At 38.3% G+C, this 22,150-nt stretch overlaps 1 protein-coding gene across 4 annotated transcripts in view; it reads right to left on the reverse strand.

Annotated features, from left to right (window-relative positions):
• Nucleotides 1-21,255, reverse strand: part of MTHFS (methenyltetrahydrofolate synthetase) — a 246,529-nt gene extending 225,274 nt beyond the window's left edge. For 2 of the 4 annotated variants that reach the window (XM_079128464.1, XM_079128463.1), the window contains exons 1-2: nucleotides 20,696-21,254; nucleotides 14,857-15,118 (exon numbers count right to left, since the gene is read on the reverse strand). In XM_079128464.1, coding sequence (XP_078984590.1) covers nucleotides 14,857-15,118; nucleotides 20,696-20,812 — 379 coding nt within the window. In that variant the 5' untranslated portion in view covers nucleotides 20,813-21,254. Of the gene's footprint in view, nucleotides 1-14,856; nucleotides 15,119-20,695 lie in introns of all 4 variants that reach the window. The other 2 variants (XM_079128462.1, XM_079128465.1) reach the window with 2 other exon arrangements.
• Between the last annotated feature and the right edge of the window lie 895 nt (nucleotides 21,256-22,150).

Genomic DNA, 22,150 nt, shown 5'->3' on the forward strand with positions numbered 1-22,150 from the left:
TATGATGGTTAATTTTATGTGACTTGATTGCCCATGGAATGTCGAGACTAAATATTATCTCTGGATGTCTCTAGAATGAAATTAACATTTGAAGTGGTGGACTAAGCGAATGCCCTCCCAACATGGGTGGTCATCATCCAATCCATATGAGGACCTACACAGAACAAAACATGGAGGAAGGAGGAATTTGTCCCTTCTCTGCTACCTCACTACTTCAGCTGGAATATCTCACTTCACCTCTTACACAGGCACTTGACAGAAAATATCTGTCAACTCCAGAACTATAATTTAAGTGAAAAGACAAAAAAGGCTGATGTAAGAATTTATCCCATTCAAGAATCCAGTAATGTATATAAAGACATCAAAAATAAAAACATTCTAAAAATATACCACACATAGACCATACTGAAAAAATTACTTAAAGGAACTCTGACCAAGAAGTTAATCAAAAAACATAAATCAAGAAAGAAGAAGACATGGTATAATAAAAGAAGCAGTCAATCATGAACCAGGAAAATACTGAACTATTAAAATAATTGTTCTTTATTAATATAGTAAAATCATTCCTTAAAGAATAGATAAACATCTTTATTATCACTAGTTTAAAATCTCAGTTCATGTAGATAAAAAATTGAAAGAAAAAGCACAGTTTCTTATCTTTCATAGGAGGTATAATGTCAATAGACACTATATTGATAATGCTAGTGAGAATTTGAGATTTAAAAAATATTGTAATGTAACCAACAGGAGAAATAAATGTATAACTATCCAGTACTAAAGGGGAAAAAAGGATATAAACAGAAATGACAAAAAAAAATTGTTTCCCCGAAATAAGATAGTAAAATTAACAGAAGGACAAACATACCAGTTACCACAAAAAAGAAGACAGATGGAACTCCCCTAATTAAAAAAAAAAAGACTCATACGGGTGCAAAAAAACAAAAATCTAATTATAAGATATTTATAAGAAGCACAGCTCACAGAAAATCACATTCAAAGTTTAATAAGAAGCATAGGGCCAAGGATATATCAAAACAAAAACAGAGATGTGTCCAAAAGGATAAGGCAGAATTCAAGACAGGAGCTTTAACTGGAAAAAGAAGGTCGGCTTATAACCAATACAAAATCCACAACTAAGGTTGGGGCTGGAGCTGAGTGGTAGAGCACTTGCCTAGCAAGCACGAGGCCCTGGGTTTGATCCCAGTACTGTAATCAATCAATCAATCCACAATTAAATATAATAATTAAGAAGTCTTCTGTACTGAGAAACATAGTACTGAAACATATAATAGAAAACATTATATGTTAGAAATTAGAGAAAATAATAAAGTTAACAAAACTTTAAAGACAGTACATTGTAACACCTCCCCAAATTTTTACATGTATCTATAAATACAATTAAAGCTATTCAGGAGTCAGTTTAGACTACAAAATTTATAAGCCTGGAGATGAAACGGACCTGAAAATATAGCTACAGATCTTACTTTGTCCTCTAGACAAACACAGATTCTTTCAAAGTCTACAGAACACTGACTGGCGGGAATTGTTAATTACTAATCCAATACCCACACTCTATCTGCTCTTCCTTATTAACAAAACTATGATTGTTTAAAAACAACTAACTTCCTAACCTCCCTTATGGATAGGCTCTATCACAGTGCAAGTTAATAAGATATAAGAGTTTATAGGAAAGCTCCCTGAACTGGGGCCAAGACATTCAACCACTGCCATCAGCTCCATTCTTCCTTGTCCTTGCCCACTACGGGTGTAATGACTGGATAGGCAGCAGCCATTTAACAACTGTGAAAGAAAAGCTAAAACTGGTATCATACTTGAGCTAAGAGACCAATGCCAATACCTGCCATTGAAATTCTTGTTGCATAAAAAGAAATTATAAATAATCTCCTCCTTTGTTCAATAAGCCTCTATTTCATAGGATTTCTGCTTCTTACAGTCCAATGTAATTCCTAATGAATAGCAATAACCAAAACTATTAAGAAAATTTTAACCATTTCCAAAAGTGATAAGTTGTATGTATCAATAATCTCTTATTCCAGGACAACAAAATAAAGTAGTAAAAACAAAAATTTTAAATTATGTATCTCTTGAGGCAACAAAGCATCCAATACTATTAATATAAAATAGAAGAACTGGACACAGTGCCTCACACCTGTAATCCCAGTGACCCAGAGCTGAGGCAGGAAAATCTAAAGTTCCAGCCTCAACAACTAAGCAAGACCCTGACTCAAAATAAAAAATACAAAGTGGTGGGGATATAGCCATGATAGAGCATCATGGGACTGATCCCCTTCAATCCCCAGTAGCATAAGAGGGGGGGAAAAAAAGACACACACACACACACACATACACACACACACACGTGTATATGAATATATACATATAAAATAAATAATGACACTTCTATTAATAAACATAATAGAATGAAAATAAATGAGTAGGAGTCAGGGAAAAAAAACAAATCACAGGACAGCAGGAAGGCAATAACCAACAAAGATAAAAACATTAATTGCTTAAATGTTATAAAATATTAGGTAAGGGATGATAGAAAGGGAAGGAAAGTAAAAGGAGATGAAGGGAAGACAAAGAATGGGGTGGTGGGGCTGGGCAAGGTGGCACATGCCTATAATCCCAGCAGCTTGGGAGGCTGAGGCAGAAGGATCGTGAGTTCAAAGTCAGCCTCAGGAGCTGAAGAAATAGCTCCTTTTGGAGAGCGTTCACCTAGCATGCGGAAGGACCGCGGTTCGAATCCCGGGTCTTTCAAATGAGAAAAAAAAAAAAAACCCACAAAGTCAGCCTCAGCAATTTAGTGAGGTCCTAGGCAACTCATGGAGAGCCTGTCTCTAAATAAAATACAAAAAAAAAAAAAAAAAAAAAAAAAAAAAACAGGGCTGAGGCTGTGTCTCACTAGTTAAGTGGTGCCTGGGTTCAATCCCTAGCACAAAAAAAAAAAAAAAAAAAAAAAAAGAATGGGACAGTTAGGAAAAATGGGAAAGGAAAGCAAGGTCATCAGGGAGAGGAGGAAGACTTGATCTCTGCATCCTTCCAGATTCCTCTCCACACACTTTCTTGTCTTCCTGGGCCTTACTCTAAATGTTCAAGGTCTACATGTCTCCCCAGCCTTGACCTGTCCTTGCTTCCATCACCATCACTCTATCAACACCAACAGCCCACTGCAACTTCTGCTCATCGGCTGTTCTTGACTGTACTTGGCTGAACTCACAGCCCTTAAAATTCCCAGTCCCTTAGTATAGCTAACCTCAGTTGGAAGTTAGGAGGAAAACAAGTCAGTTGAAAAATCTGCAAATGTTTCAATGAACTCTAAAGCTAGGAGTCACCAGGCTGGATTACTTGCCAATCATAAAACATTAGGAATATAATACGACTGTAACTATTCTGGAAGAGGAGAACACTGAAACAGCAAACAGGGAGCCACGCACTCAGGAGACTGAGGTGGGAGGATGCCTTTGAGAAAGGACAGAATAAATAAGGATAGGCAGAAAGGAGATAAGCTGAGGCAGAAGGATCACGATTTCAAGTCAGCCTAGTAATTTAGCAAGACCCTGTCTCAAAATAAAAAATACAAAGGGTTGGGGATGCAGCTCAGTGGTAGAGCACCCCAGGTTCAATCCTCAGTACCACAAAAAATAAAATGAAATAAAATAAAATTTAAAATGTTTTAAATTTAAAATTTAAAAATATTTAAATTACAACAAGGTATTCTAAACAGAAAATTCTGCAGTTTAATAAAAATCATTATCTGAACTAAACACAGTTTTTTTATGCTTTACTCTCTACAGAGATCATTAAGAATTCTATAAGGAAGAAATTCCATTTTCTCTGATCTAATTCCTTAACTAGAAAATGCTATGCCCTCTGGGATTGTAGGGCTCAGGAACCATGCCTATTTAAATAGGGAAATCTCATGTGGGGAAGGATGCCTTTTCACCAGGGGAATGAGCACTGCTGAAGAACCAGCCTTAGAGACCCAGCCCATTTATTTTCTCAGTGAACTCGGAGCTGGTTGAGCAATAGCTTGCAGTCAATATTGAAGGGTATGCAGTACCCCCTCCAGGAAACAAAAAGGGAAAAAAGAAAAAAAAAAAAAAAAACAAAAAACAGCAAAAGAGACAGGACCAGGCTTTAGGACTCTCCAAATTTCAGTCCCCATCATCCTTTCTCAGTCTTCTTGTGGCACCTTCTGGTACAGCTATAGGTATACAATGTGGTGATTGAGAACTCAGCCTTACATCAAAATTACCTGGGTCTTAATTTCTTTTCTGCCACTCAGGAGTTGACTGCCAAGGATAATACTTTAACTGAACCTTTTTTCTGATCTACAAAATGGAGAAGGTACAAATTAACAGCATCAATGCCTCTGCAGATTGAGGAAGAATTAAATAAAGCAAAGCAGAAAACTTGCTTAGCACTGTTCCTGGAAGCAGTAAGCAATGAAACAACTGCACTATTACTATTATTATATCATCCATATTTTCCACACATCACACATTTGCAAAATCAAAAAGTTCCTCTCTTGAACATTTCTTTATGGTGATATGAAGGGGGAGAAGACAGAAGAAGAGAAAGAAAAATCACCAAATAGATGCTCTAGAATTGAAAAGTATAATAAAGAGTTCACTGGAGGTAAAGAATCAGTAAACTTGAAGATAGATAAGTTAAGATAACCCATTCTGAGAAATATAAAGAAAAAATGATACAGCTGTGTGCAGTAGTACATATTTGTAGTCCCAGATACTCAGTAGGCTGAGGCAGGAGGATTACTCAGGAACGGGAATGCAAGGCCAGCCTGGGCAACGAACGCGGCAAGACCCTGACTCAAACGAGAATGAAGAAAACTGAACAGAGCCTCACAGACTTATGGAACAATATCAAGCATACAAATGCACATAGGAAAAAAGTGTTCTAGAAGGAAAAGAGAATGACCAGGAAAAAAAAATATTTTTCTATAACATGACAAAAACAAAACTTTTGGAAGAAATGATGGCCTAGAACATCTCATATTTGATGAAAAACATTAAACTTATAGAACTAAAATGCTCAATAAATCCCATGTAGGATTAAAAAAAGAAAGAAATCTACAGTTATATACATTATAGTCAAACTGCCAAAAGATAAAGAGAAAAATCACTCAGGATAACAAACAAACAAAAGAAAAAAACAATGATCAGTTGATTTCTCTGTGTGTGTGTGTGTGTGTGTGTGTGTGTGTGTGTGTATGTGTGTATGTGTGTGTGTTTTGCTGGAGATGGAACCCAGGGCCTCGCACATGCTAGGCAAGTGTTCTACTACTGAGCTACATTCCCAGCTGGAAAAGTAAAGATAAAACAAATATTGTTTTAGCCAGAGATTAGCTCAGTAGTAGAGCACTTGCCTAGCATGTGTAATGTCCTAGGTTTGATCCCTAGCACTGTAAGAAAAAAATATATATATACATATATACATTTTTTCTCTTTTCAAAACATAAGATCTTTTTTTTTTAATTTTTTGTTTTTGGTTGTAGATGGACACAATAACTTTAATTTTATTTATTTATGTGGTGCTGAGGATCGAAACCAGTGCCTCATGCATTCAAGGCAAGTGCTCTACCACTGGGCCACAGCCCCAACCCCACATATGATCTTTTCAAGCAATAATTATAATACTATCTTGTTGAGTTTATACTGTATGTACATGTGATTCACATTACAAAAGAATAACACAAATAGAGGCAGGGGAATGGAATTATACAAGAGCAAAATTGCTCTATTTCACTGAAAATAGATGTAATCTGAAGCAGACTGCGCTAAATAAAAAACCACTAAAAATAAATATAATAGAACTTAAAAATCAACATGGGAATTAAAATAGTGTATTAAAAATTTTTAACACAAAAAATTTCCTCTCTCAAGTGCATATTGCTTGAAATGAGCAATACTTCCCAAACTTTTCTGCTCACATAACTGCAGAGAAGGCTGAAATCTCTGGAGTGTCTGTGCAGCCCTACCCACAGAGCCCAAGTTGGTTTTGTTTTAATATTTTGTGCTTTACCTTCAAATGTTTAGTCCTTAAAAATTCATGAATTTTATTTATCTTCTACTACATATTACATTTGTGATTATGTTGCTTTAAAAATAATGTGGGACTTGGTTTGTGTGTTTGTTTTTCTGGGTTTGTTTTCACCAAAATTACACTTGAAAATGTACCATCATTGTACCATCATTGCTTCATGTGCCCAATGACAGGGTCCCTAAGAGATTCATGCTCTTTGGACAAGGTGGCCTAAACCAGTGGCTTTAAAACATTTTGGAACCTACTACAAGAAAAACACCACAATCTGTTTTATACATACACACATACATTCATTCTTTCTCTCCCCATTCTCCCCTAACTAAAAGTTCCCTTCCTATTTCTTTCTCATCTTATGTTTTATTTGTTTGTTTGTTTTAATGGTACTAAATTGAATTTTAAAAGCTATTAATGAGTCATGGCTTAAAGTCTGAAAACATTCATTCAGACAATCTGATAAACTATTTCATCCAAGGACTTCTGAATGATTCTGGCTACCTGTATCACTATACTCAAAGAACACTTAAAATTTTATAGGGTATTTCACTGCTTTAACCCAAAGGAAAGAGATGGGCAGTCAGAAAGATACTTTTTGTTTCTGTTCAATTCCCATATCACAGTTTGCTGCTTACATCCTCCAATAGTAATACAACAGTCCCCCTTATCAGTGAGGGATACATTTAAAGAACCCTAGTGGATATCTGAAATCTCAGTACCAAACCAAACACATACTATGGTTTTTCTTATACATAAAACCCTATAATAAAGTTTAACTGTTAATTTAGACAAAGCAAGAAATTAATAATAATAAGATACAATAATTTAATAAGTTATATAAATGTGCTATCAAAATCTTATTGAACTATAGATCTCTACAACCTCAAAATAAGTTGGTTTTTTGTTTTATTTCCCTTTTTCTTGAGAACTTTTGCCTTTGTTCTTAAAGCACTTTATGGCTTATCTTTGTCATAGCTGAATTGCTACAGCATTACCACTCCTGTTCATTTAGGCCATTATTAAGTAAAATAAGGGTCACTTGAACGTAAGTACTGAATAGTCAATCTGATCAGTTACTAAGTGACTAATAGGCAAGCAGTGTATACAACATGGATATTCTATACAAAGGGATGATTCACATTCTAGGCGGGACAGAGACTATATTTCATTATGCTGCTTCACAATAGCATAGAAGTATTTTACAATATTTCATTATGCTGCTCAGAATGCTATACATTTTAAAATTCATGAAATGTTTACTTCTAGAATTGTCCACTTAATACTTTTGGACCACAACTGACCAAGGGCGAATAAAACCAGAGAAAGTAAAACCAATGATAAGAGGGGACTACTGTACTTGTTCTACTTGTTCTACTCATTTACTTATAAATAATCAATACCTATATGTTTTTTTTGGTTTTGTTTTTGTTTTTTTGCAGTGCTGGGGATCGAACTTGGTCCTGTGCTTGTAGGGCAAGCCTTTACCAACTGAGCTATCTCCCCAGCCCAGTCCCAACTCCTTAAGGCTCCACCACCTCCCAACAGAGCCATGGGCTGAGGACCAAGCCCCCAACATGTGGGACTCTGGGGAACCACACAGAGAAAAACTCAATGGAAGAGGTACCTAAATATGACAGAGGAACCTAAGAAGCCCTCTGAAAGAGGCAACACTCACGATGAGCCTTGAGGATGAAGAAGAGTACAAGAGGCAGAGAAAAAAGATGGGTGAGCAAAAGCAAAGTGATCTTTCCAAAAACAGAAGGGAAAATTTAAAAACACCTCTTTTCCTCATCCTTGACTCTTTCTACAAAACTTGGCTTATTTTCTAGGCAATGAACACAGTTTTCAAATGGTAAAGTAATGCAACCTAGTTGAGTTAAGGTCACTTTGGCAGGAATGTTTGAAATAATGTGGCCAGTTAGGAGGTCACTGCAATAACCTACAACAAAGAACTTAACCCCAATGTTTGTAAAAGTCAGTGCAGGCAAAAATAAAATTTCATTTACTGAGACAGCATCCTTGAAATCATGTCTTGTATTGACATTTCAATGGAGAAAATTCCCTAGCCCACTTTTCTGGAAAAAAAAAAAGAATATTATAACTCATTTTATTCTTTTCTTTTTTCTAATTCAAACTTCTCTTAAAAATTCTGCCACTTCTCTGAACTGAATGTGTACAAAAACATACATAAACCTAATAGATATCTTAATGTTTCAATTAAAGGTAATAAAATAAAAATTGAATTGGAAAAGCAGTTTAAATGACTGAAGTTCTATATGAAGGGAGTTAAAGTCACCTGGGTTAGTCCTTTTAAAGACATTTAAGGGTTCAATAACACAGTCAATGAATCATTATGCTTGAATAGAACATTTAGCAGGCTAACCCATCTTGCCAAGAATAACAGGCCATAATCCCTAAGGAAGTATCTTTTAATCTTAATGGGCTGGGAGTTAACAAGAAGTAAATTACCACTCTCTGAAATGAGAATATATTCTTAAGTTGCTACTGCAAAAGATAAAATACACAATTTTGGATTAGGTCCAAGGAAGCCTATCATGGGTACATTTAGCATTCAAATGAAAGGCCCTGTTATAAATGAAAGATATAACTGTTTTCCCTGTGTATTTAGTTGAGTACAAAATGAAAAAAAGAAAAAAAAAAAAACTTAACTTCATGATCAGTGTATTTTTAGACACATCTGACTCAGTACATGTTCTTCCTTGAGAAAATATAACAATGTTCCCATGCATACAACTACCAAGGGTACCCATTTAATGAATGATGATTCTAATGCAGTATGCTATCAGGAGAGAGAAGGAAAATTCAGGTAGAAAAGCAACCTTACTGAATGAGGTGTTAAGAAAAGAGATAGCACTTCAGAGGGCACTGGAATGGAAAACAGGAAAAATGAGTGACCTCACACTCTCATTAACTTGGGGAAGTCACTTGACCTCCCTGTACTGCAGTTATCCCATCTGAACAGTGAAGATGTTTCACGGACAGTAACGCTCTGCCTCCCACGGTGCCTAAATCTGGAGGCAATCTTCTCAGTTGTCCAGAGAGGGAAATCACCCAAAACTGCCATGGCAGATATAATATGCAAAAACACATTTCAAACTGTTTTATTTTTAGCTAGGATAATTTATTCCAAAGGTTCAAATAAAATCAATGAGGGGGATTTCTGATGAGCAAAAGAGATACAAGTTAAAGGTTTAGAAACACCAGTTCCAGTAAGAACATGAGCTGCAGCTGTAATCATATCAAAACATCAAACCATGTAAGAGCTATACCTATTGACTTCTCGGTTTAGTAAAAATTAAACGAACAAAAAAATTCTCATGGACGTGACAAGCCAGTCCTTTGTGTAGCAGTGGTGTTTGAATCTCCGCAGACCAGACTTGGAATGCTGCACTGACCCACTGTTCTAACCGTCTGACTTGACACTCAGACTTGGGCGGTGCCACAGGCACTCATGGAAGAACACAAAGTAGGAGATTCAGCAGGTACACCATTTTCAACCCACCCAGGGTCCAGCAACCACCTGAGTACAAAGCATCTTTTGTTCCCCATCCACTCACATACTGTGCAGCAAGAGCCAAGGCAAAGTCACCTTGACACAAGCTGCAGCCTCTGTTTCACACTGATCTTTTATATAGTTCTAGTCCCACATGCCAACTCCCAACACAGGTGTGGCAACACCAGCAGACAGCCAAGTACAACACTCCACATTCATCTTAACTCTAAGGCTTCCCCAAACCACACTAGGGGAAGATAAATACCAAGGCTATTTCCCCTGGCAAACCTGGCTCAGTCCAGGACTGATGTTAATGCTTTACTCACAGATACCAAATAAAAATGTCACAGCATCCACTAATTCTGATATACTTTTTGAAGTGTCCCTACATAGGTACTTAAAATTTTTTAAGCCCTGGTTTTTTTTTTCACAGCTATGAAGTATTGATCATCTTTTTCATTTGTATAAGCATTCATGGAATTCATAATAAATGTTAGCTTCACCTCAAGAAACTTTTACCAAAAGTACAAAGTGCAAACCACATGATGCTAGACCCCTATGATACAACGACTTATAAGAAGGTTTCTGCTCCTAAAGATACTAAGTCTATCTACAAAGAAAAGGAAATGTTCCCAAGGAGAATTAATAAAGCATGAGGATATATGTTAAGCGCCAAGATTAGAGAAGCATGGGCCTAGTGCCTTGGTGGCAGCCAGGGAACATACTTACAGTTTAGTATTAATAACAATTCCACTTATTGATCCCAAACAAGTCAGACTGTACTGGGCACTTTACACACACCTTTATACTTCATCCTCTCATCAACACAGTGAGGGGGCCTGTCATTATTCCCAATTTTCAGAACGGTGCAGGTAACCTGCACAGAAAGGTATTTGTGTGAAAATAATTTAGCCCAGAAACCAATCTGAAGTTTATTCCAATGGAACAGATATGAAGAATCAAAACTACTGAAAAGGATGGCTGGAATTAGAGGGACACGAGTGATAAAAACACCACGCAGAAAAATCTGGCAATACTTGATAAGTGGATGGGTAGAAAAGGGATGAGGATGATCCTATGTTCACACACTAACCAGTAACAGAAAAGTAGAAAGCATGAAGAGAATAATAAGAATGAATCCAGACATGTTGACATTAAGAGACAGTGGAACATCTCAGAAGCTGAACAGGATACCATGAGGAGAGAGACCTATGACATCAGTACAACCCTGTCTCCATGAAGATGACAAGTTAGTTAACTCCACAACAGTGGAGACATGTCCACATCATTTCCTACTGGTCCCCATCATACCTCTCACAGATGAGATACTCAGGAAATATTTTCTGAATAAAGTACTATGACCCACTCCAAATGTCTTCTGCCTGTCCTTAAGGAGATCATGACTTGTCAAAGGGCTTCATAAAATCTATACACACTAACTTTATTATATTCTTGCAGATGTCATAGAGCCCTAGTAAAGAAAGAAATGAAGCCAACCAATCCTAACCTTCCTGAAAGTACTGATCCTAATCACCTAGAAGGGAATATTCAAAACCTGCTCTTGATGCTGTCCCATTTAATTACTTTAAAGTGCTATGGTGGAGGACTAGAAAGTCCACATAATGATCACCTATTTAAGTTGTATCTCAGATATCCACACTTAGATATGAATTCCAAAAAAATCCAGAAAGAGGAGAAACTTAAATCGGTACTGACAAAGCTATGACTATAAAGGATCTGTTATAGTCTATAGACTTTCAGAAATGAATGACAGCATAGGTGAACTTAATTTTTAACTCTCCAGTATCCATCTGGAAACAATATGTGTTTTTCAAGTGGTGAAACACTCCCACTCCACCTTCAGCTCCCTGGTTTGAGTAGACAGAAGGTGGAGGCATACAACCCAGTACAAGTCCGTCAACACACCCTTCCTCCCTATTCTCAGAGAACAGGTCAGGAATGGGCATGTAAGACCCAGGCCTAAGCCCACCAGTCTATTCCATGTCCTTGGCCAAAAGTGATTAATTTGGGGATGGTCACTTGGATCAATCAGAATTAGAATGAGGATTTTATTAGAACTATTAGAAAACAGACTTGCTTTTTTTCTGCTAGGACTGCTAGCAAAAAAGATGCTATAGAAACCTGAGTTGCCATGGACCATCATGTGGTCCTTGAACATGAGGTCAATATTGAAAGCAGAGTCAAAAGAGAAAGACTGACTTCTAAGGATACCAATTAGCCACAGCTAAAGTTAGTACTTCTGTGGATTCTCCAGTTTCGAGACCAATAAAATCCCATTTTTGCTTAAGCCAGGTTGAATCAGATTATATACTCTAAATGGAAAGACACCTGGCTAATCTAATCGCTTAAGCAGTCCTCATTTTGAAGATAAATCAGTACAGTCCCTCTACTTAACTTACTAATTAGCTTATTTTGCTATATACAATAGCTCATATAAAATTTTTGTTTAGGAACTTAAAATTGCAACTGAGAACACAAGCTTACTCTTTTCTAAGCTGAGATAATGTGAGCAAATGAAAAAGATAAACAGACTACAAAGGCTACACTAAGGACAATCAGCTCTGATCAGCTTGTACCAAACACTGTGAAGCTAGATTTATGCTTTAGCACTGAAGTTGCCACATTCTAAGCTGCTGATGCTAGTAAAAATCTACAGTGCAGAGTGTGATGCTAGGAGATAACAAACAGCTAAGAACTGCCTACTCAAACATTTCTATAAACAACATCAGAGACCTTGGGCTCCCAGACTGTAGTGGCAAGAAACTATGGTATAATCCCCGCCCTCTGCAATCCAGATTGCAAGTATCGATAATGAAAAGCATCTGGAGAGAAAGTCATTGATTTCATAAATATAGCATGGATATTACAAATACAGCATGGATAAACACTGTGGAGGAGAAAAAAATGAACAAACAGTTTTGGATATAGCCTTTTTTAAATTCAAGATCAATCTCCAAACTTCTGTGTTTTTAATATTCAGTGAGTTTTCATTTGACACTTATATTTGATATATACTACAGGTTGGGATACTTATTCTATTATACAATTTCTGTCTCCCCAGCTGGACTGTGAGACCCTTGAGGTCCAGAACCTTAGATCTAAAATAGCATCTGACACAAAACAAAGGCTCAGAAAATATCTGGTGGAAATTTATTAAAACATGAAATATTTGGCTAGCAAAGATTATACCATATAATGAACAATTCTGCTTTCCTTAAAAAATAGTACTATTTACTGAACAGCTCCTATATGCCAAGTGATGTGCTAAAAACCATACACACGTGGATGATTTAGCTCACTGACTTGAACTGAATTTATTCCAACCTTTTAACAATTAAGAGGAAAGATCATGCTCTTCCTGCTCTTCCCACTGCTGGACTTAAAAGAAATAGAACAAATGTATGAAGGCTCAAAGGAACATATTTTAGCTTAATCCAATGAAGACAGTCTAGAAAGGGCAGAGCTATTCTAAAAGGAATAAGCTGCCTCTGGAGGAACTGGTTATTGGAGAAAACCAAGTAGAATTTCACTTAGCAAATACATTACAGAAATAATGCAATCACCAGAGGAGCAGTTCACACAGTCAACCAGATGGGAACATACTCTGACCTCTGTCCTAGGCTGGGAGCCTAAAGAAGTACCTGCATTAAGTTTGAGCAATGTCAAGGCCTAAAACTTCCTCCATTTCCTTATCTTATAAACTTGGGCTACCCCCGTCCCCCGAAGATAGGCTGTATTCCCTTATTGTCTCGTTGTATCAAAATGCTTACAATCTTTCCCCTTGAAGATATGAAAAAGTTTTATAATGCTGAAATTCATCTGGCCTACTGATATGACATGAAAGATGTAGATCTGAATATGATTTTCATACCTAAACATTTAGCAAACCCCAATACTGGAAAATACAGGAAAAGTTAATGTAGCAAAATCGGTAAGCCCTTGACCCTGTCCCCTCCAGCTCTACCATTTTGATTTTATAAGGCATGATGCTATACTGAAAGGGGCGGATAGTAGTATAAGACTGCATAAAGTTGTGCTGGAATTTCTTTGCAACCATTTAAGTCTTAGTCAAAATATATACTTCTATGATGAGTTTGATGTTCTATATTACAAAAGGGTAGCGTTAGCTTATTTTGCTTTTAGCTCTTTGACTGCTTAATAATGATAAAATCTCCTAAGCAGCCACTGGCCAGAGAATAGCATGAATAAGGAACCAGCAGTAGAGAAAGCAGTTAGATTGAAAAACTGAGATATACTCAGAGTGAGTGGAATTAACACTATGAAGTTGGAGAGTAGGAAAATGTGAACACGGAAGAAAAGGAGGGCCAAGATCAGGAAGAGCCTTGTTAAGGAGGGTTTATTTCAACCTAAAGTTCGCAGGAAGTCACCAAAAGACTTTGAACTGGTGAGAGAAGTGGTCATGCCGATATTTTAGAAATCTTGTTTCGATTACTATGTAGAGGGCTGGGGATATAGTTCAATGGCAGGGTGCTTGCCTAGCATGTGTAAAGCCCTACGCTCAAACCCCAGTACCAACAACAACAAATTACTATGTAGATAACGGACTGAGAGGGAGGACAGGATGCAAGAAGAAGACATGAACAGTTAGAGAGTGTTACAGTATCCCAGGAAAGAGAATGAGGCAGCTTAGACTTAGCAACAGAATGCATGTGGGGCATGAAAGAAAGAAGAATCAAGGGTGACCCTGAGATATCTGGCATGGCCAACTGGACGGCTGATGGTGCCATGAAATAAGATGGGTACATGGTAGTCAGGTTGAAGGGAACATGATTCAGTTTGGAACAGGCTGAATTTGAGATGCCCATGTGATATACAAGTAGAAATGCCCAGAGGATAGTAGATAATTCTAACCTGGATAAATAAACACACTAGCATTAATAACAATACATTTACTAGCCCACAGACTACAAAAGAACCATTAGAAAGGGTGAAATTACTCAGAGAAAATGTATAATTCAACCCATAAGGCTAGGGCAAGCACCTATGAGAAAACAATACCTTGATACCTTACTATTATAGTTGACACTTCCTAACTTAGAAAAGATACCATACCCTAAGTCAGGTAATGTGGGTGTTTTGAATTATAAATGAAATACAAATTCATCCCTAGAGGAAAAACAACTTCCCCTGACCCAAACATAACAGGTGGATCAGAGGTCTAAAATCTCATCACATCTGACAACATCCTAAGACATCCATTCTAACAACAAAACACTCACCTGTTGACAAGGCCTCCTCACGATCATCACCCTCACCAGGTTGATGAATATTCCAGGATGTTTTGGGAAATAAAGAAATTTCTTCAGGTGAGGCTAATTTTACCATATCCATGTGGTTGCTCTGGAATTGGTACCGAGGGATAAAACAGATTTTGCCTTGTTGGAAAATGTCCTTGATGATCTCTTCAGTCTCAATTTCATCTTGCATGCTCAGAAAGATGGAAATTCTTTTGGAATTCCGATACTGATTGTGGGCCATCACCTAAATGGGAAATGACAGCAACTATAATTTCTAAGATTATTCTTTTATAAACTAGAAACTCTTTCAACAGTTTCTCCCTTCTCTCTCAGCTTTTTCCAACTTCTTTTAACTTTCCAAAAGAAAGCAGAATGTTCTCATAGGCTGGACAATGGTAAGCCCTGAAATCTGACTTTTAGTTCAAGACCTAAGACTTCTCTCATTCCTTTACCCTTTCTGGCACACCACTCTGGTAAGAATGAAAACTCATTAAAAAGCCACCACTTCTTGAGAATTCGTTTTGATCCCACCTACCCATTTAGTGATCTCCGGTCATTTCACATGCTTCCCCTAGAGTCTTCGCTTTATTCTATTAAGTCTTGGCTCCCATAAACTTCACTCCATGTACCGTCAACTTCTCTCCTAAATTCTACCCATTTAAAGCACAGCTCAAGCCAAAACTTTTCTTAACTTCTGCAGTCTCACTGCATTTACTATTGACAGGTAACCTAACACAATTCTGTATTGTCATGAGTTGATCACTAATTATCTATTAGCTCCAAATGTAGTAGCTTGAATCAGTTCATAGGCTCCCTAAGGTCATGCCTTATAATTCCCTTAGCCCCTCAACCCCCACCCCATTCCATTCTACAGAATGGTAAATTGTCAGCTAAGATGGGGCGGGGGGGGGGATCATGGTGAAAGAATCCATATTCAGCTGAATCATTCATCAAGCAAGAGAAGGGGACTGAGCTTTGCTAATCATAGAAAAGTCAACAATCTAAGGAACTTGGACTCAGAAATTGACTTTTACCTCTTTTTTTCTCCCTTCCCTTTCTGTTTTCCCCTGTCCTCCAAGCCATGAAGAAAAACACTGCAGAAGCCTCTTATAAATATGACTAGCAAAAAGATACAAGCATAGAAAGTCAAGTTATTGCAAATAAAAAGAGAAAAAGATAAATTAAGTAGATACAGAACAGCAAACTACTGCTGAGGAAATAAGTTAACTCATGCTTTCTGAAAAGTTGCACAGTTGTTATGAGGCCTGACACAGGCAAAGAAAATGAAAATGTGAAACCCAAACTATAGGCAAGCCAGGGGCTTTTGGAATCCAGGAGCTATATGAGAAAGTTAAGTGTCTCAGCTACGCAGGAGGCTGAGGCAGAAGGATCACAGATTCAAGGCCAGCCTGGGCAATTTAATTTTTTAAAAGAAAAAAAATAGTGGGAGACCTCTTGCCTAGCATGCATAAGGCAGGTCCTGGGTTCATTCCCAAATACCACCACAAAAAAAAAGAAAAAGAAAAAGAAAAAAGAAAAGAACAAATGAAAGAATGAACAGAAGTTGTCTGTCTTGTTCTCTAAAATGCAGAATGTAGAAAAGCAAGAGCTGAATAAGCAGTAAAAAACATCAGTTAAAATGCAGTGTGAGACTTTGCATATATATTTATCTTCTTCCTCAAATCCCTTTACACGATACTTGTAAAGAAGCATGAAAAAAATCCATTACAGAACTGAGAATAAGAATAGAGAATTGACTAATTCCTGTAAGACAGAGAGTGGATGGACAGTATTTACAGACAAAACAGCAGAACACAACACTCTGAGAAAATGGATACAGGTCAGATATTCCTCCCTTAAGATCCCCACCAAAGTGACTACTAAAGGCTTAGAAAATCTCCATAAGCTAACACAACTTATAATTTATAAATAAGTACACACTACAAAGGATCAACAAATCTTTTGGAAGCCAAAATACACAGAAGAATAAAAAGCAAGGATAACCCAATGGAAAACTGAGACAAGTTAGAGAACAGAGTTGTTCTTTTAAATTCTAATTAGTTAACTCAGACAAACTAAAAAAGATAACTGCATTTACAAAATATCAAGAGATTGCAATGGGAACAATCCGATTTATGAAATAATCACTGGAAATTAAAATTGATTAGCAAAATGAAAATTTAGGAGAGTGCTGGAGAAGGGGATATAAGACAAAAGTAGGAAAAATGAGAAAAATGTGTAGAGAGACAGAAAAACAACTAGGGTTATTATCTGATTAATAAGAATTCCACAAAGGTGAAAAAGAAAAGAAATAATCAAAGATATAATAGATGAATAAAGATACCAATCTACAGACTGAAGGTCATAGGTACTGAACACAAGGAAAATAATTTTAAATTTTAAATTCAGATTATCAAATATGAGGTAAAACACTGTAATGTAAAACACAATAAAAATTATCCACTCCCATGGATTTTTGTTTGTTTGTTTGTTTGTTTGTTTTTTAGGATCTACTGTAATAGGAAGGAAGAAAAAAAAATCTGAACTTGTTAAATAGCTCTAACTCAGAAGCAAAGTAAGCAGAAACTCCAAGGTAACTGCTGTGCAACCAGACCAAAAAAAAAAAAAAAAAAAAAACAGGAGGTGGGATGCCTTGAAAAAGAAAGTGGATATATATTCTAACAGGCAAAATGAAAATGAATCTATGGATAAGCTAAAGGCATACGCTTGTCAAAAAAGTAAAAATAAAGGCAATTTTTAAATCCTGGGGGGAAAAAAAAAGAGCTAAATTAGATAGATGTTCCAAATAGGAACAAAGCAAAATGAGACAATTTTGAGTAGATACAGGGTAAAGGAAAAGAGAATATACTTGGTATTAACATTTGAAACAATCCTCTCAGCCACACATATCCAGTGAGTTAAAACTATATATCCATAATCTATAAAACAAAAACACTCTAAGTACTGTTTATCAAAATTCCAAGTTTGAAAACAAGCCACAATTACCACTCAGTAGACTCATTACAGTTACAGAACATAGTTTACATATAAAACTTGACAATATCAAATAGGTATTAGATATTGACAAATGGTATAAAAAACAGTGAATAAAGGAATACTAATTTTCTCATCTTAGGACATCAAGATAAAGTTGAATTTCTTTACACACATCACTTTCCTCATAAAATTTTTAAATTACATAAAGGTGCTGTGCTAATAGATGTTGTTTTGATTCGAAGAAACACATCACATAATACCTTTACTGAGGATTCACTAAGGTAAAACACTGTTCTAGTCACAGCACACCAATGTTTCAGGACATGATCCATTGTTTGGTCATGAAGTGAGTAGTAAGTTACAATTAGTGTTTTTTAAAGAAATTTAAAGGAAAATATTAAAGTTCACTGCATAAGTCATGAAACAAAGTCCTAGTATGTGTATCTATGCTTATATGGGACAAAATGTATTATTACTGAGGGTCATAGGTTCTTAAATTTTTCTCTCTCCTCCTTTGATGCCAATTCTTAGTTGTCACTTACTGACAGTGGTTCTGCCTTTATAAAACTACTATTTCCACCTGGAGTTTATGAATTATAATTTACAGACAGTACTCAGGAAGCTGAGGCGGGAAGATTGCCTATGCCCAGAAATTCGAGGCCAATCTTGGCAACACAGCAAAATCCTATTTAAGGGCTAGAGTTGTAGCTCAGTGGGAGAGCACTTGCCTGGCATGGGCAATGCACTGGGTTCGATTCTCAGCACCACATATAAATAAGTAAAATAAAGGTCCATTGACAACTAAAAAATATTTTTAAAAAGAAACCCTATTTTTAAAAATTCTGTGGACAAAAATAGTCAACTGAATTTATTTTCCCTATGCCCCTCCAAAACCTACTCTAACTCCTACATTCCTTATACTTAGTAATGTTAAATACCATTACTCAAACCGTAAACTTTGGAATCCTAAGTGACCCTCTCCTTCCAGTACTCTCTAACCTCTTTCCAGTTGCCAAATCCTGCTGATTCTCACTACACAATCTCCCACTTATCTCCTTTCCCCCATTTTCATCACCCATCCTCTGGATTTTATCTTTATTATTCCTCACCTAAATTGTCACGAAAGCCCCTTACTGGTCTCCATATTTTTTTTCTTTCTTCCCTCCCCGACCCATTATTCAAATATTACGAATATTTTCTCCTAAAGGGTCTATCAAAACTATGTAAAGCATTGAATATATTCCTTACACACCACTTTAATTTCACAACAGGATTTCATCTCATTGTTTAGGAAATTCAGAGAGGAGACTTGTCTAATACATATACAGTTAAAAAAAATTATAGTGGAGCCAGATTAAATCCAGATCTGTGAAGTTCCAAAGCTTATGTTAAATACCCCTGCCCTCTCTTGCCTACATATCCCTGCAAATGTTTTCCCAACCCATCTTTCCCTTCACTTGACGAAATTCATCTTATACTGCAAAATTCATCTCAAGTTTCCAAATCCCCTGCCAGTCTTGTTTCTACAACACTGGTGTTTACCTTTCGCTTATTCTAACTGCATTGCCACTTTTTTATTCATGTTTCCTCTTACATTCTCTACTGCTTTATAGCAACAATTATCTTTTTCTTTCCTACAATTCAGTACGCAGCAAAGTGTATACAGGTGCTCAATATGTGAATAAATTGGCTAAATTTTAAACAACTAACGTAAGGACAATATTCTGTATCCTCTATCTATTAAAGCACCCAGATATATACCTTCGTAATATTAGCTAAAATTATTCCATTTGAATGAATAAACTAACATTTGCAGACCCCCTCATGCTCACCTACATTAATTAAGGAGATGAAATGAGTGTACTTGCTTTACTGCTTTACCCAACAGGAAATTTGAATTTGAAAAATTAACGGATAATAAGACAGGGTATTGGAGAAAAACAAAATCATTAGTTTAACTTGGAATCACTAATATATACTTATCCATGGGGCATCGATGTCCCGCCCCGTGTACAACAAAAACTAGCCTCCCAACATCTTAACATGCTTTCACAATAAATGCCACTTTATTAAGAAAATGACTTTACATAGCAGACTGAAGATGTACAGCAAGTCAGTTAGACAAAGTCATAAAACCGAGATCTTCTAAACAAACTGGGAAACTCATTTTCCTATGCCTCTCTTCTGCTTCCTACCTTCTTGGGAAGCCTGCGTATGGTAATCATTCCTTCATTAATTCAAAAAAGGATTTACTGTTCACCCTCTCTGCAACAGGAAAACAGTAGGCCTGGAGGCTCTAGACAGCCCCAGCCGTCCACATGCCCCGAGAGGCCAGTCAGCGTGTCCTCCGTCCTTTCGCACCTCTGCACCCTCTTGTGGTGTTCCTCTGACTGGATTAAACGCATCGCTCCCTGGTCACGTTACTGATACACCTGGCTTCTTACGCCGCAGCTCATTATCCTTAAGACTCACTGCGGGAACCTGAGCGCTGGGCTCTCCCACCCATCTCCTTCACCTCTTATCTCCATTATGCCCATTAAGAAGTTCCCACACACCGCAGGAACACCCATCCTAAGAACTCCGCTCCCTCCCTCTTTCTCATGAGCTCCATAACTCCGCACCACCACAACCTCCTCTTGCACCGCAACCATCGTGCCCACAGCGCCTCCACAACACCAGACGCGCGAGCGTGGCGGGGGAGCGTGCGTGCACCCGAGAAACGTGCGCGCGCTCAAGGGGCGGCGCCTGCGCGGATCCGCGAGCCGGGCCGCGCGCAATTCGGCGAGTGAGTCCGCCGCGGCGTGGGGTACCCTTGGCGTCGCACCTTCTGCGTCAGTAGGCGGGACTGGCGCAGCCGTTCTTCGGCGCTGATGGCCTGCAGACGCTGCTTCAGCTCGGCCCGTAGGCTCCGTTTGGCACCGCTCACGGCTGCAGCCGCCATTCCGCCGAAGCAGGCCCGCTGGCGCCCTCGGGTTCGGCCCCCGCCCCTGGCCTCGCCCAGTTGGATCCGCCGACCTGTGGGAGAGCTGGATTCGGCGAGGCGCGCCCCCTGCCTGCTGATCGCGGGCCGGCACCACGCCCCCCGCGCGCTCCCTGCCTTGGGGCTGCCTGATGGGCAGACCCCGCCCCTCTCCTGGCACGTGGTATCGAATGGCGGTGAGCTTGGTTGGCCTCGCCGAGCTAGTGGTCTGTACCCCAGACGCGGCCCAGCGCCTTTAACCCCTTCACCAAGGCTACAGAGATGATAATACAACTGCGAGGGGTGCTCCACAGGCAGCTCACAATACACCCCACTTGGTACTTGCCTGTTGTCTTGTGGTGCAGTACTGGACTGTAGGGGCTTAAAAACAAGGCTAAGGCAGACTATGCCATAAACATAGACCAGACACGTTTATTGTGTGTGTGTGTGTGTGTGTGTGTGTGTGTATTACTAAAAGGCTATGAAAGAAAGTGGCCACGGGGTTTCAAGAGGCCTTTGAAGAGCAGAGGCAGAACATATACCAATGCAAAAGTATGACTGCAGGTAGTTAGATAGGCTTATGAACCAGCCCTAAGACCTTGTTCTGGCCCGGCATCCTGGCACACACCAGTAATCCTGTAATCCCGCCTGTAATCCTCTAATCCCAGCAGCTCCGGAGGCTGAGGCAGGAGGATCCCAAATTCAAAGCCAGCCTAAGCAAAAGCAAAGTGCTAAGACACTCAGTGAGACCATGTCTCTAAATAATGTGGGGATGTGGCTCCTGGTTGAGTGCCCCTGAGTCCAACCCCCAATACCCCCCCACCACCACCACCCCCAAAAAAACTTGTTCTGGGTGCAGAGCTTTCAGGGCATAGAACTTTTTCTTCACCCAGGGCCAGACAGTAGGCAGTTTCAAAGTGGGCCATATCAAGCACAGTGATCAAGCAGAGCCGAAGTCCTGGGGGTGGAGTTGGGTTTTCAGTGCCTGTCAACCTCCTGATGTGTTCGCAGTGTATGATCTGATGACCTAAGACCACTGTCTTAGGTGCCTCTCCTTTTATGTTAGGGAATTACATCTGGTGAGATCGATAAACTCACAGACCTGGTTTCTCTGGTATGAGTTTGATATATGCCCATGTGTCCATGTGCTTCTGATGTAGTCGGTAAATTCACAGGTGGTCATTTTTTTGTTAGCCCAATTTACTTATCATTTTGTGCTTTATGATTGTGCTTGCAGATGGTGGTTGTTTACTTGTACAAACAAGTTTTAGAATCATTCTACTTTACCATTTGTATTCAACGTGGAGTAGCTCATGACAA

This window comes from Sciurus vulgaris (assembly GCF_902686455.1).
Source record: "Sciurus vulgaris genome assembly, chromosome: 2".
Taxonomy (NCBI): Eukaryota; Metazoa; Chordata; class Mammalia; order Rodentia; family Sciuridae; genus Sciurus; species Sciurus vulgaris.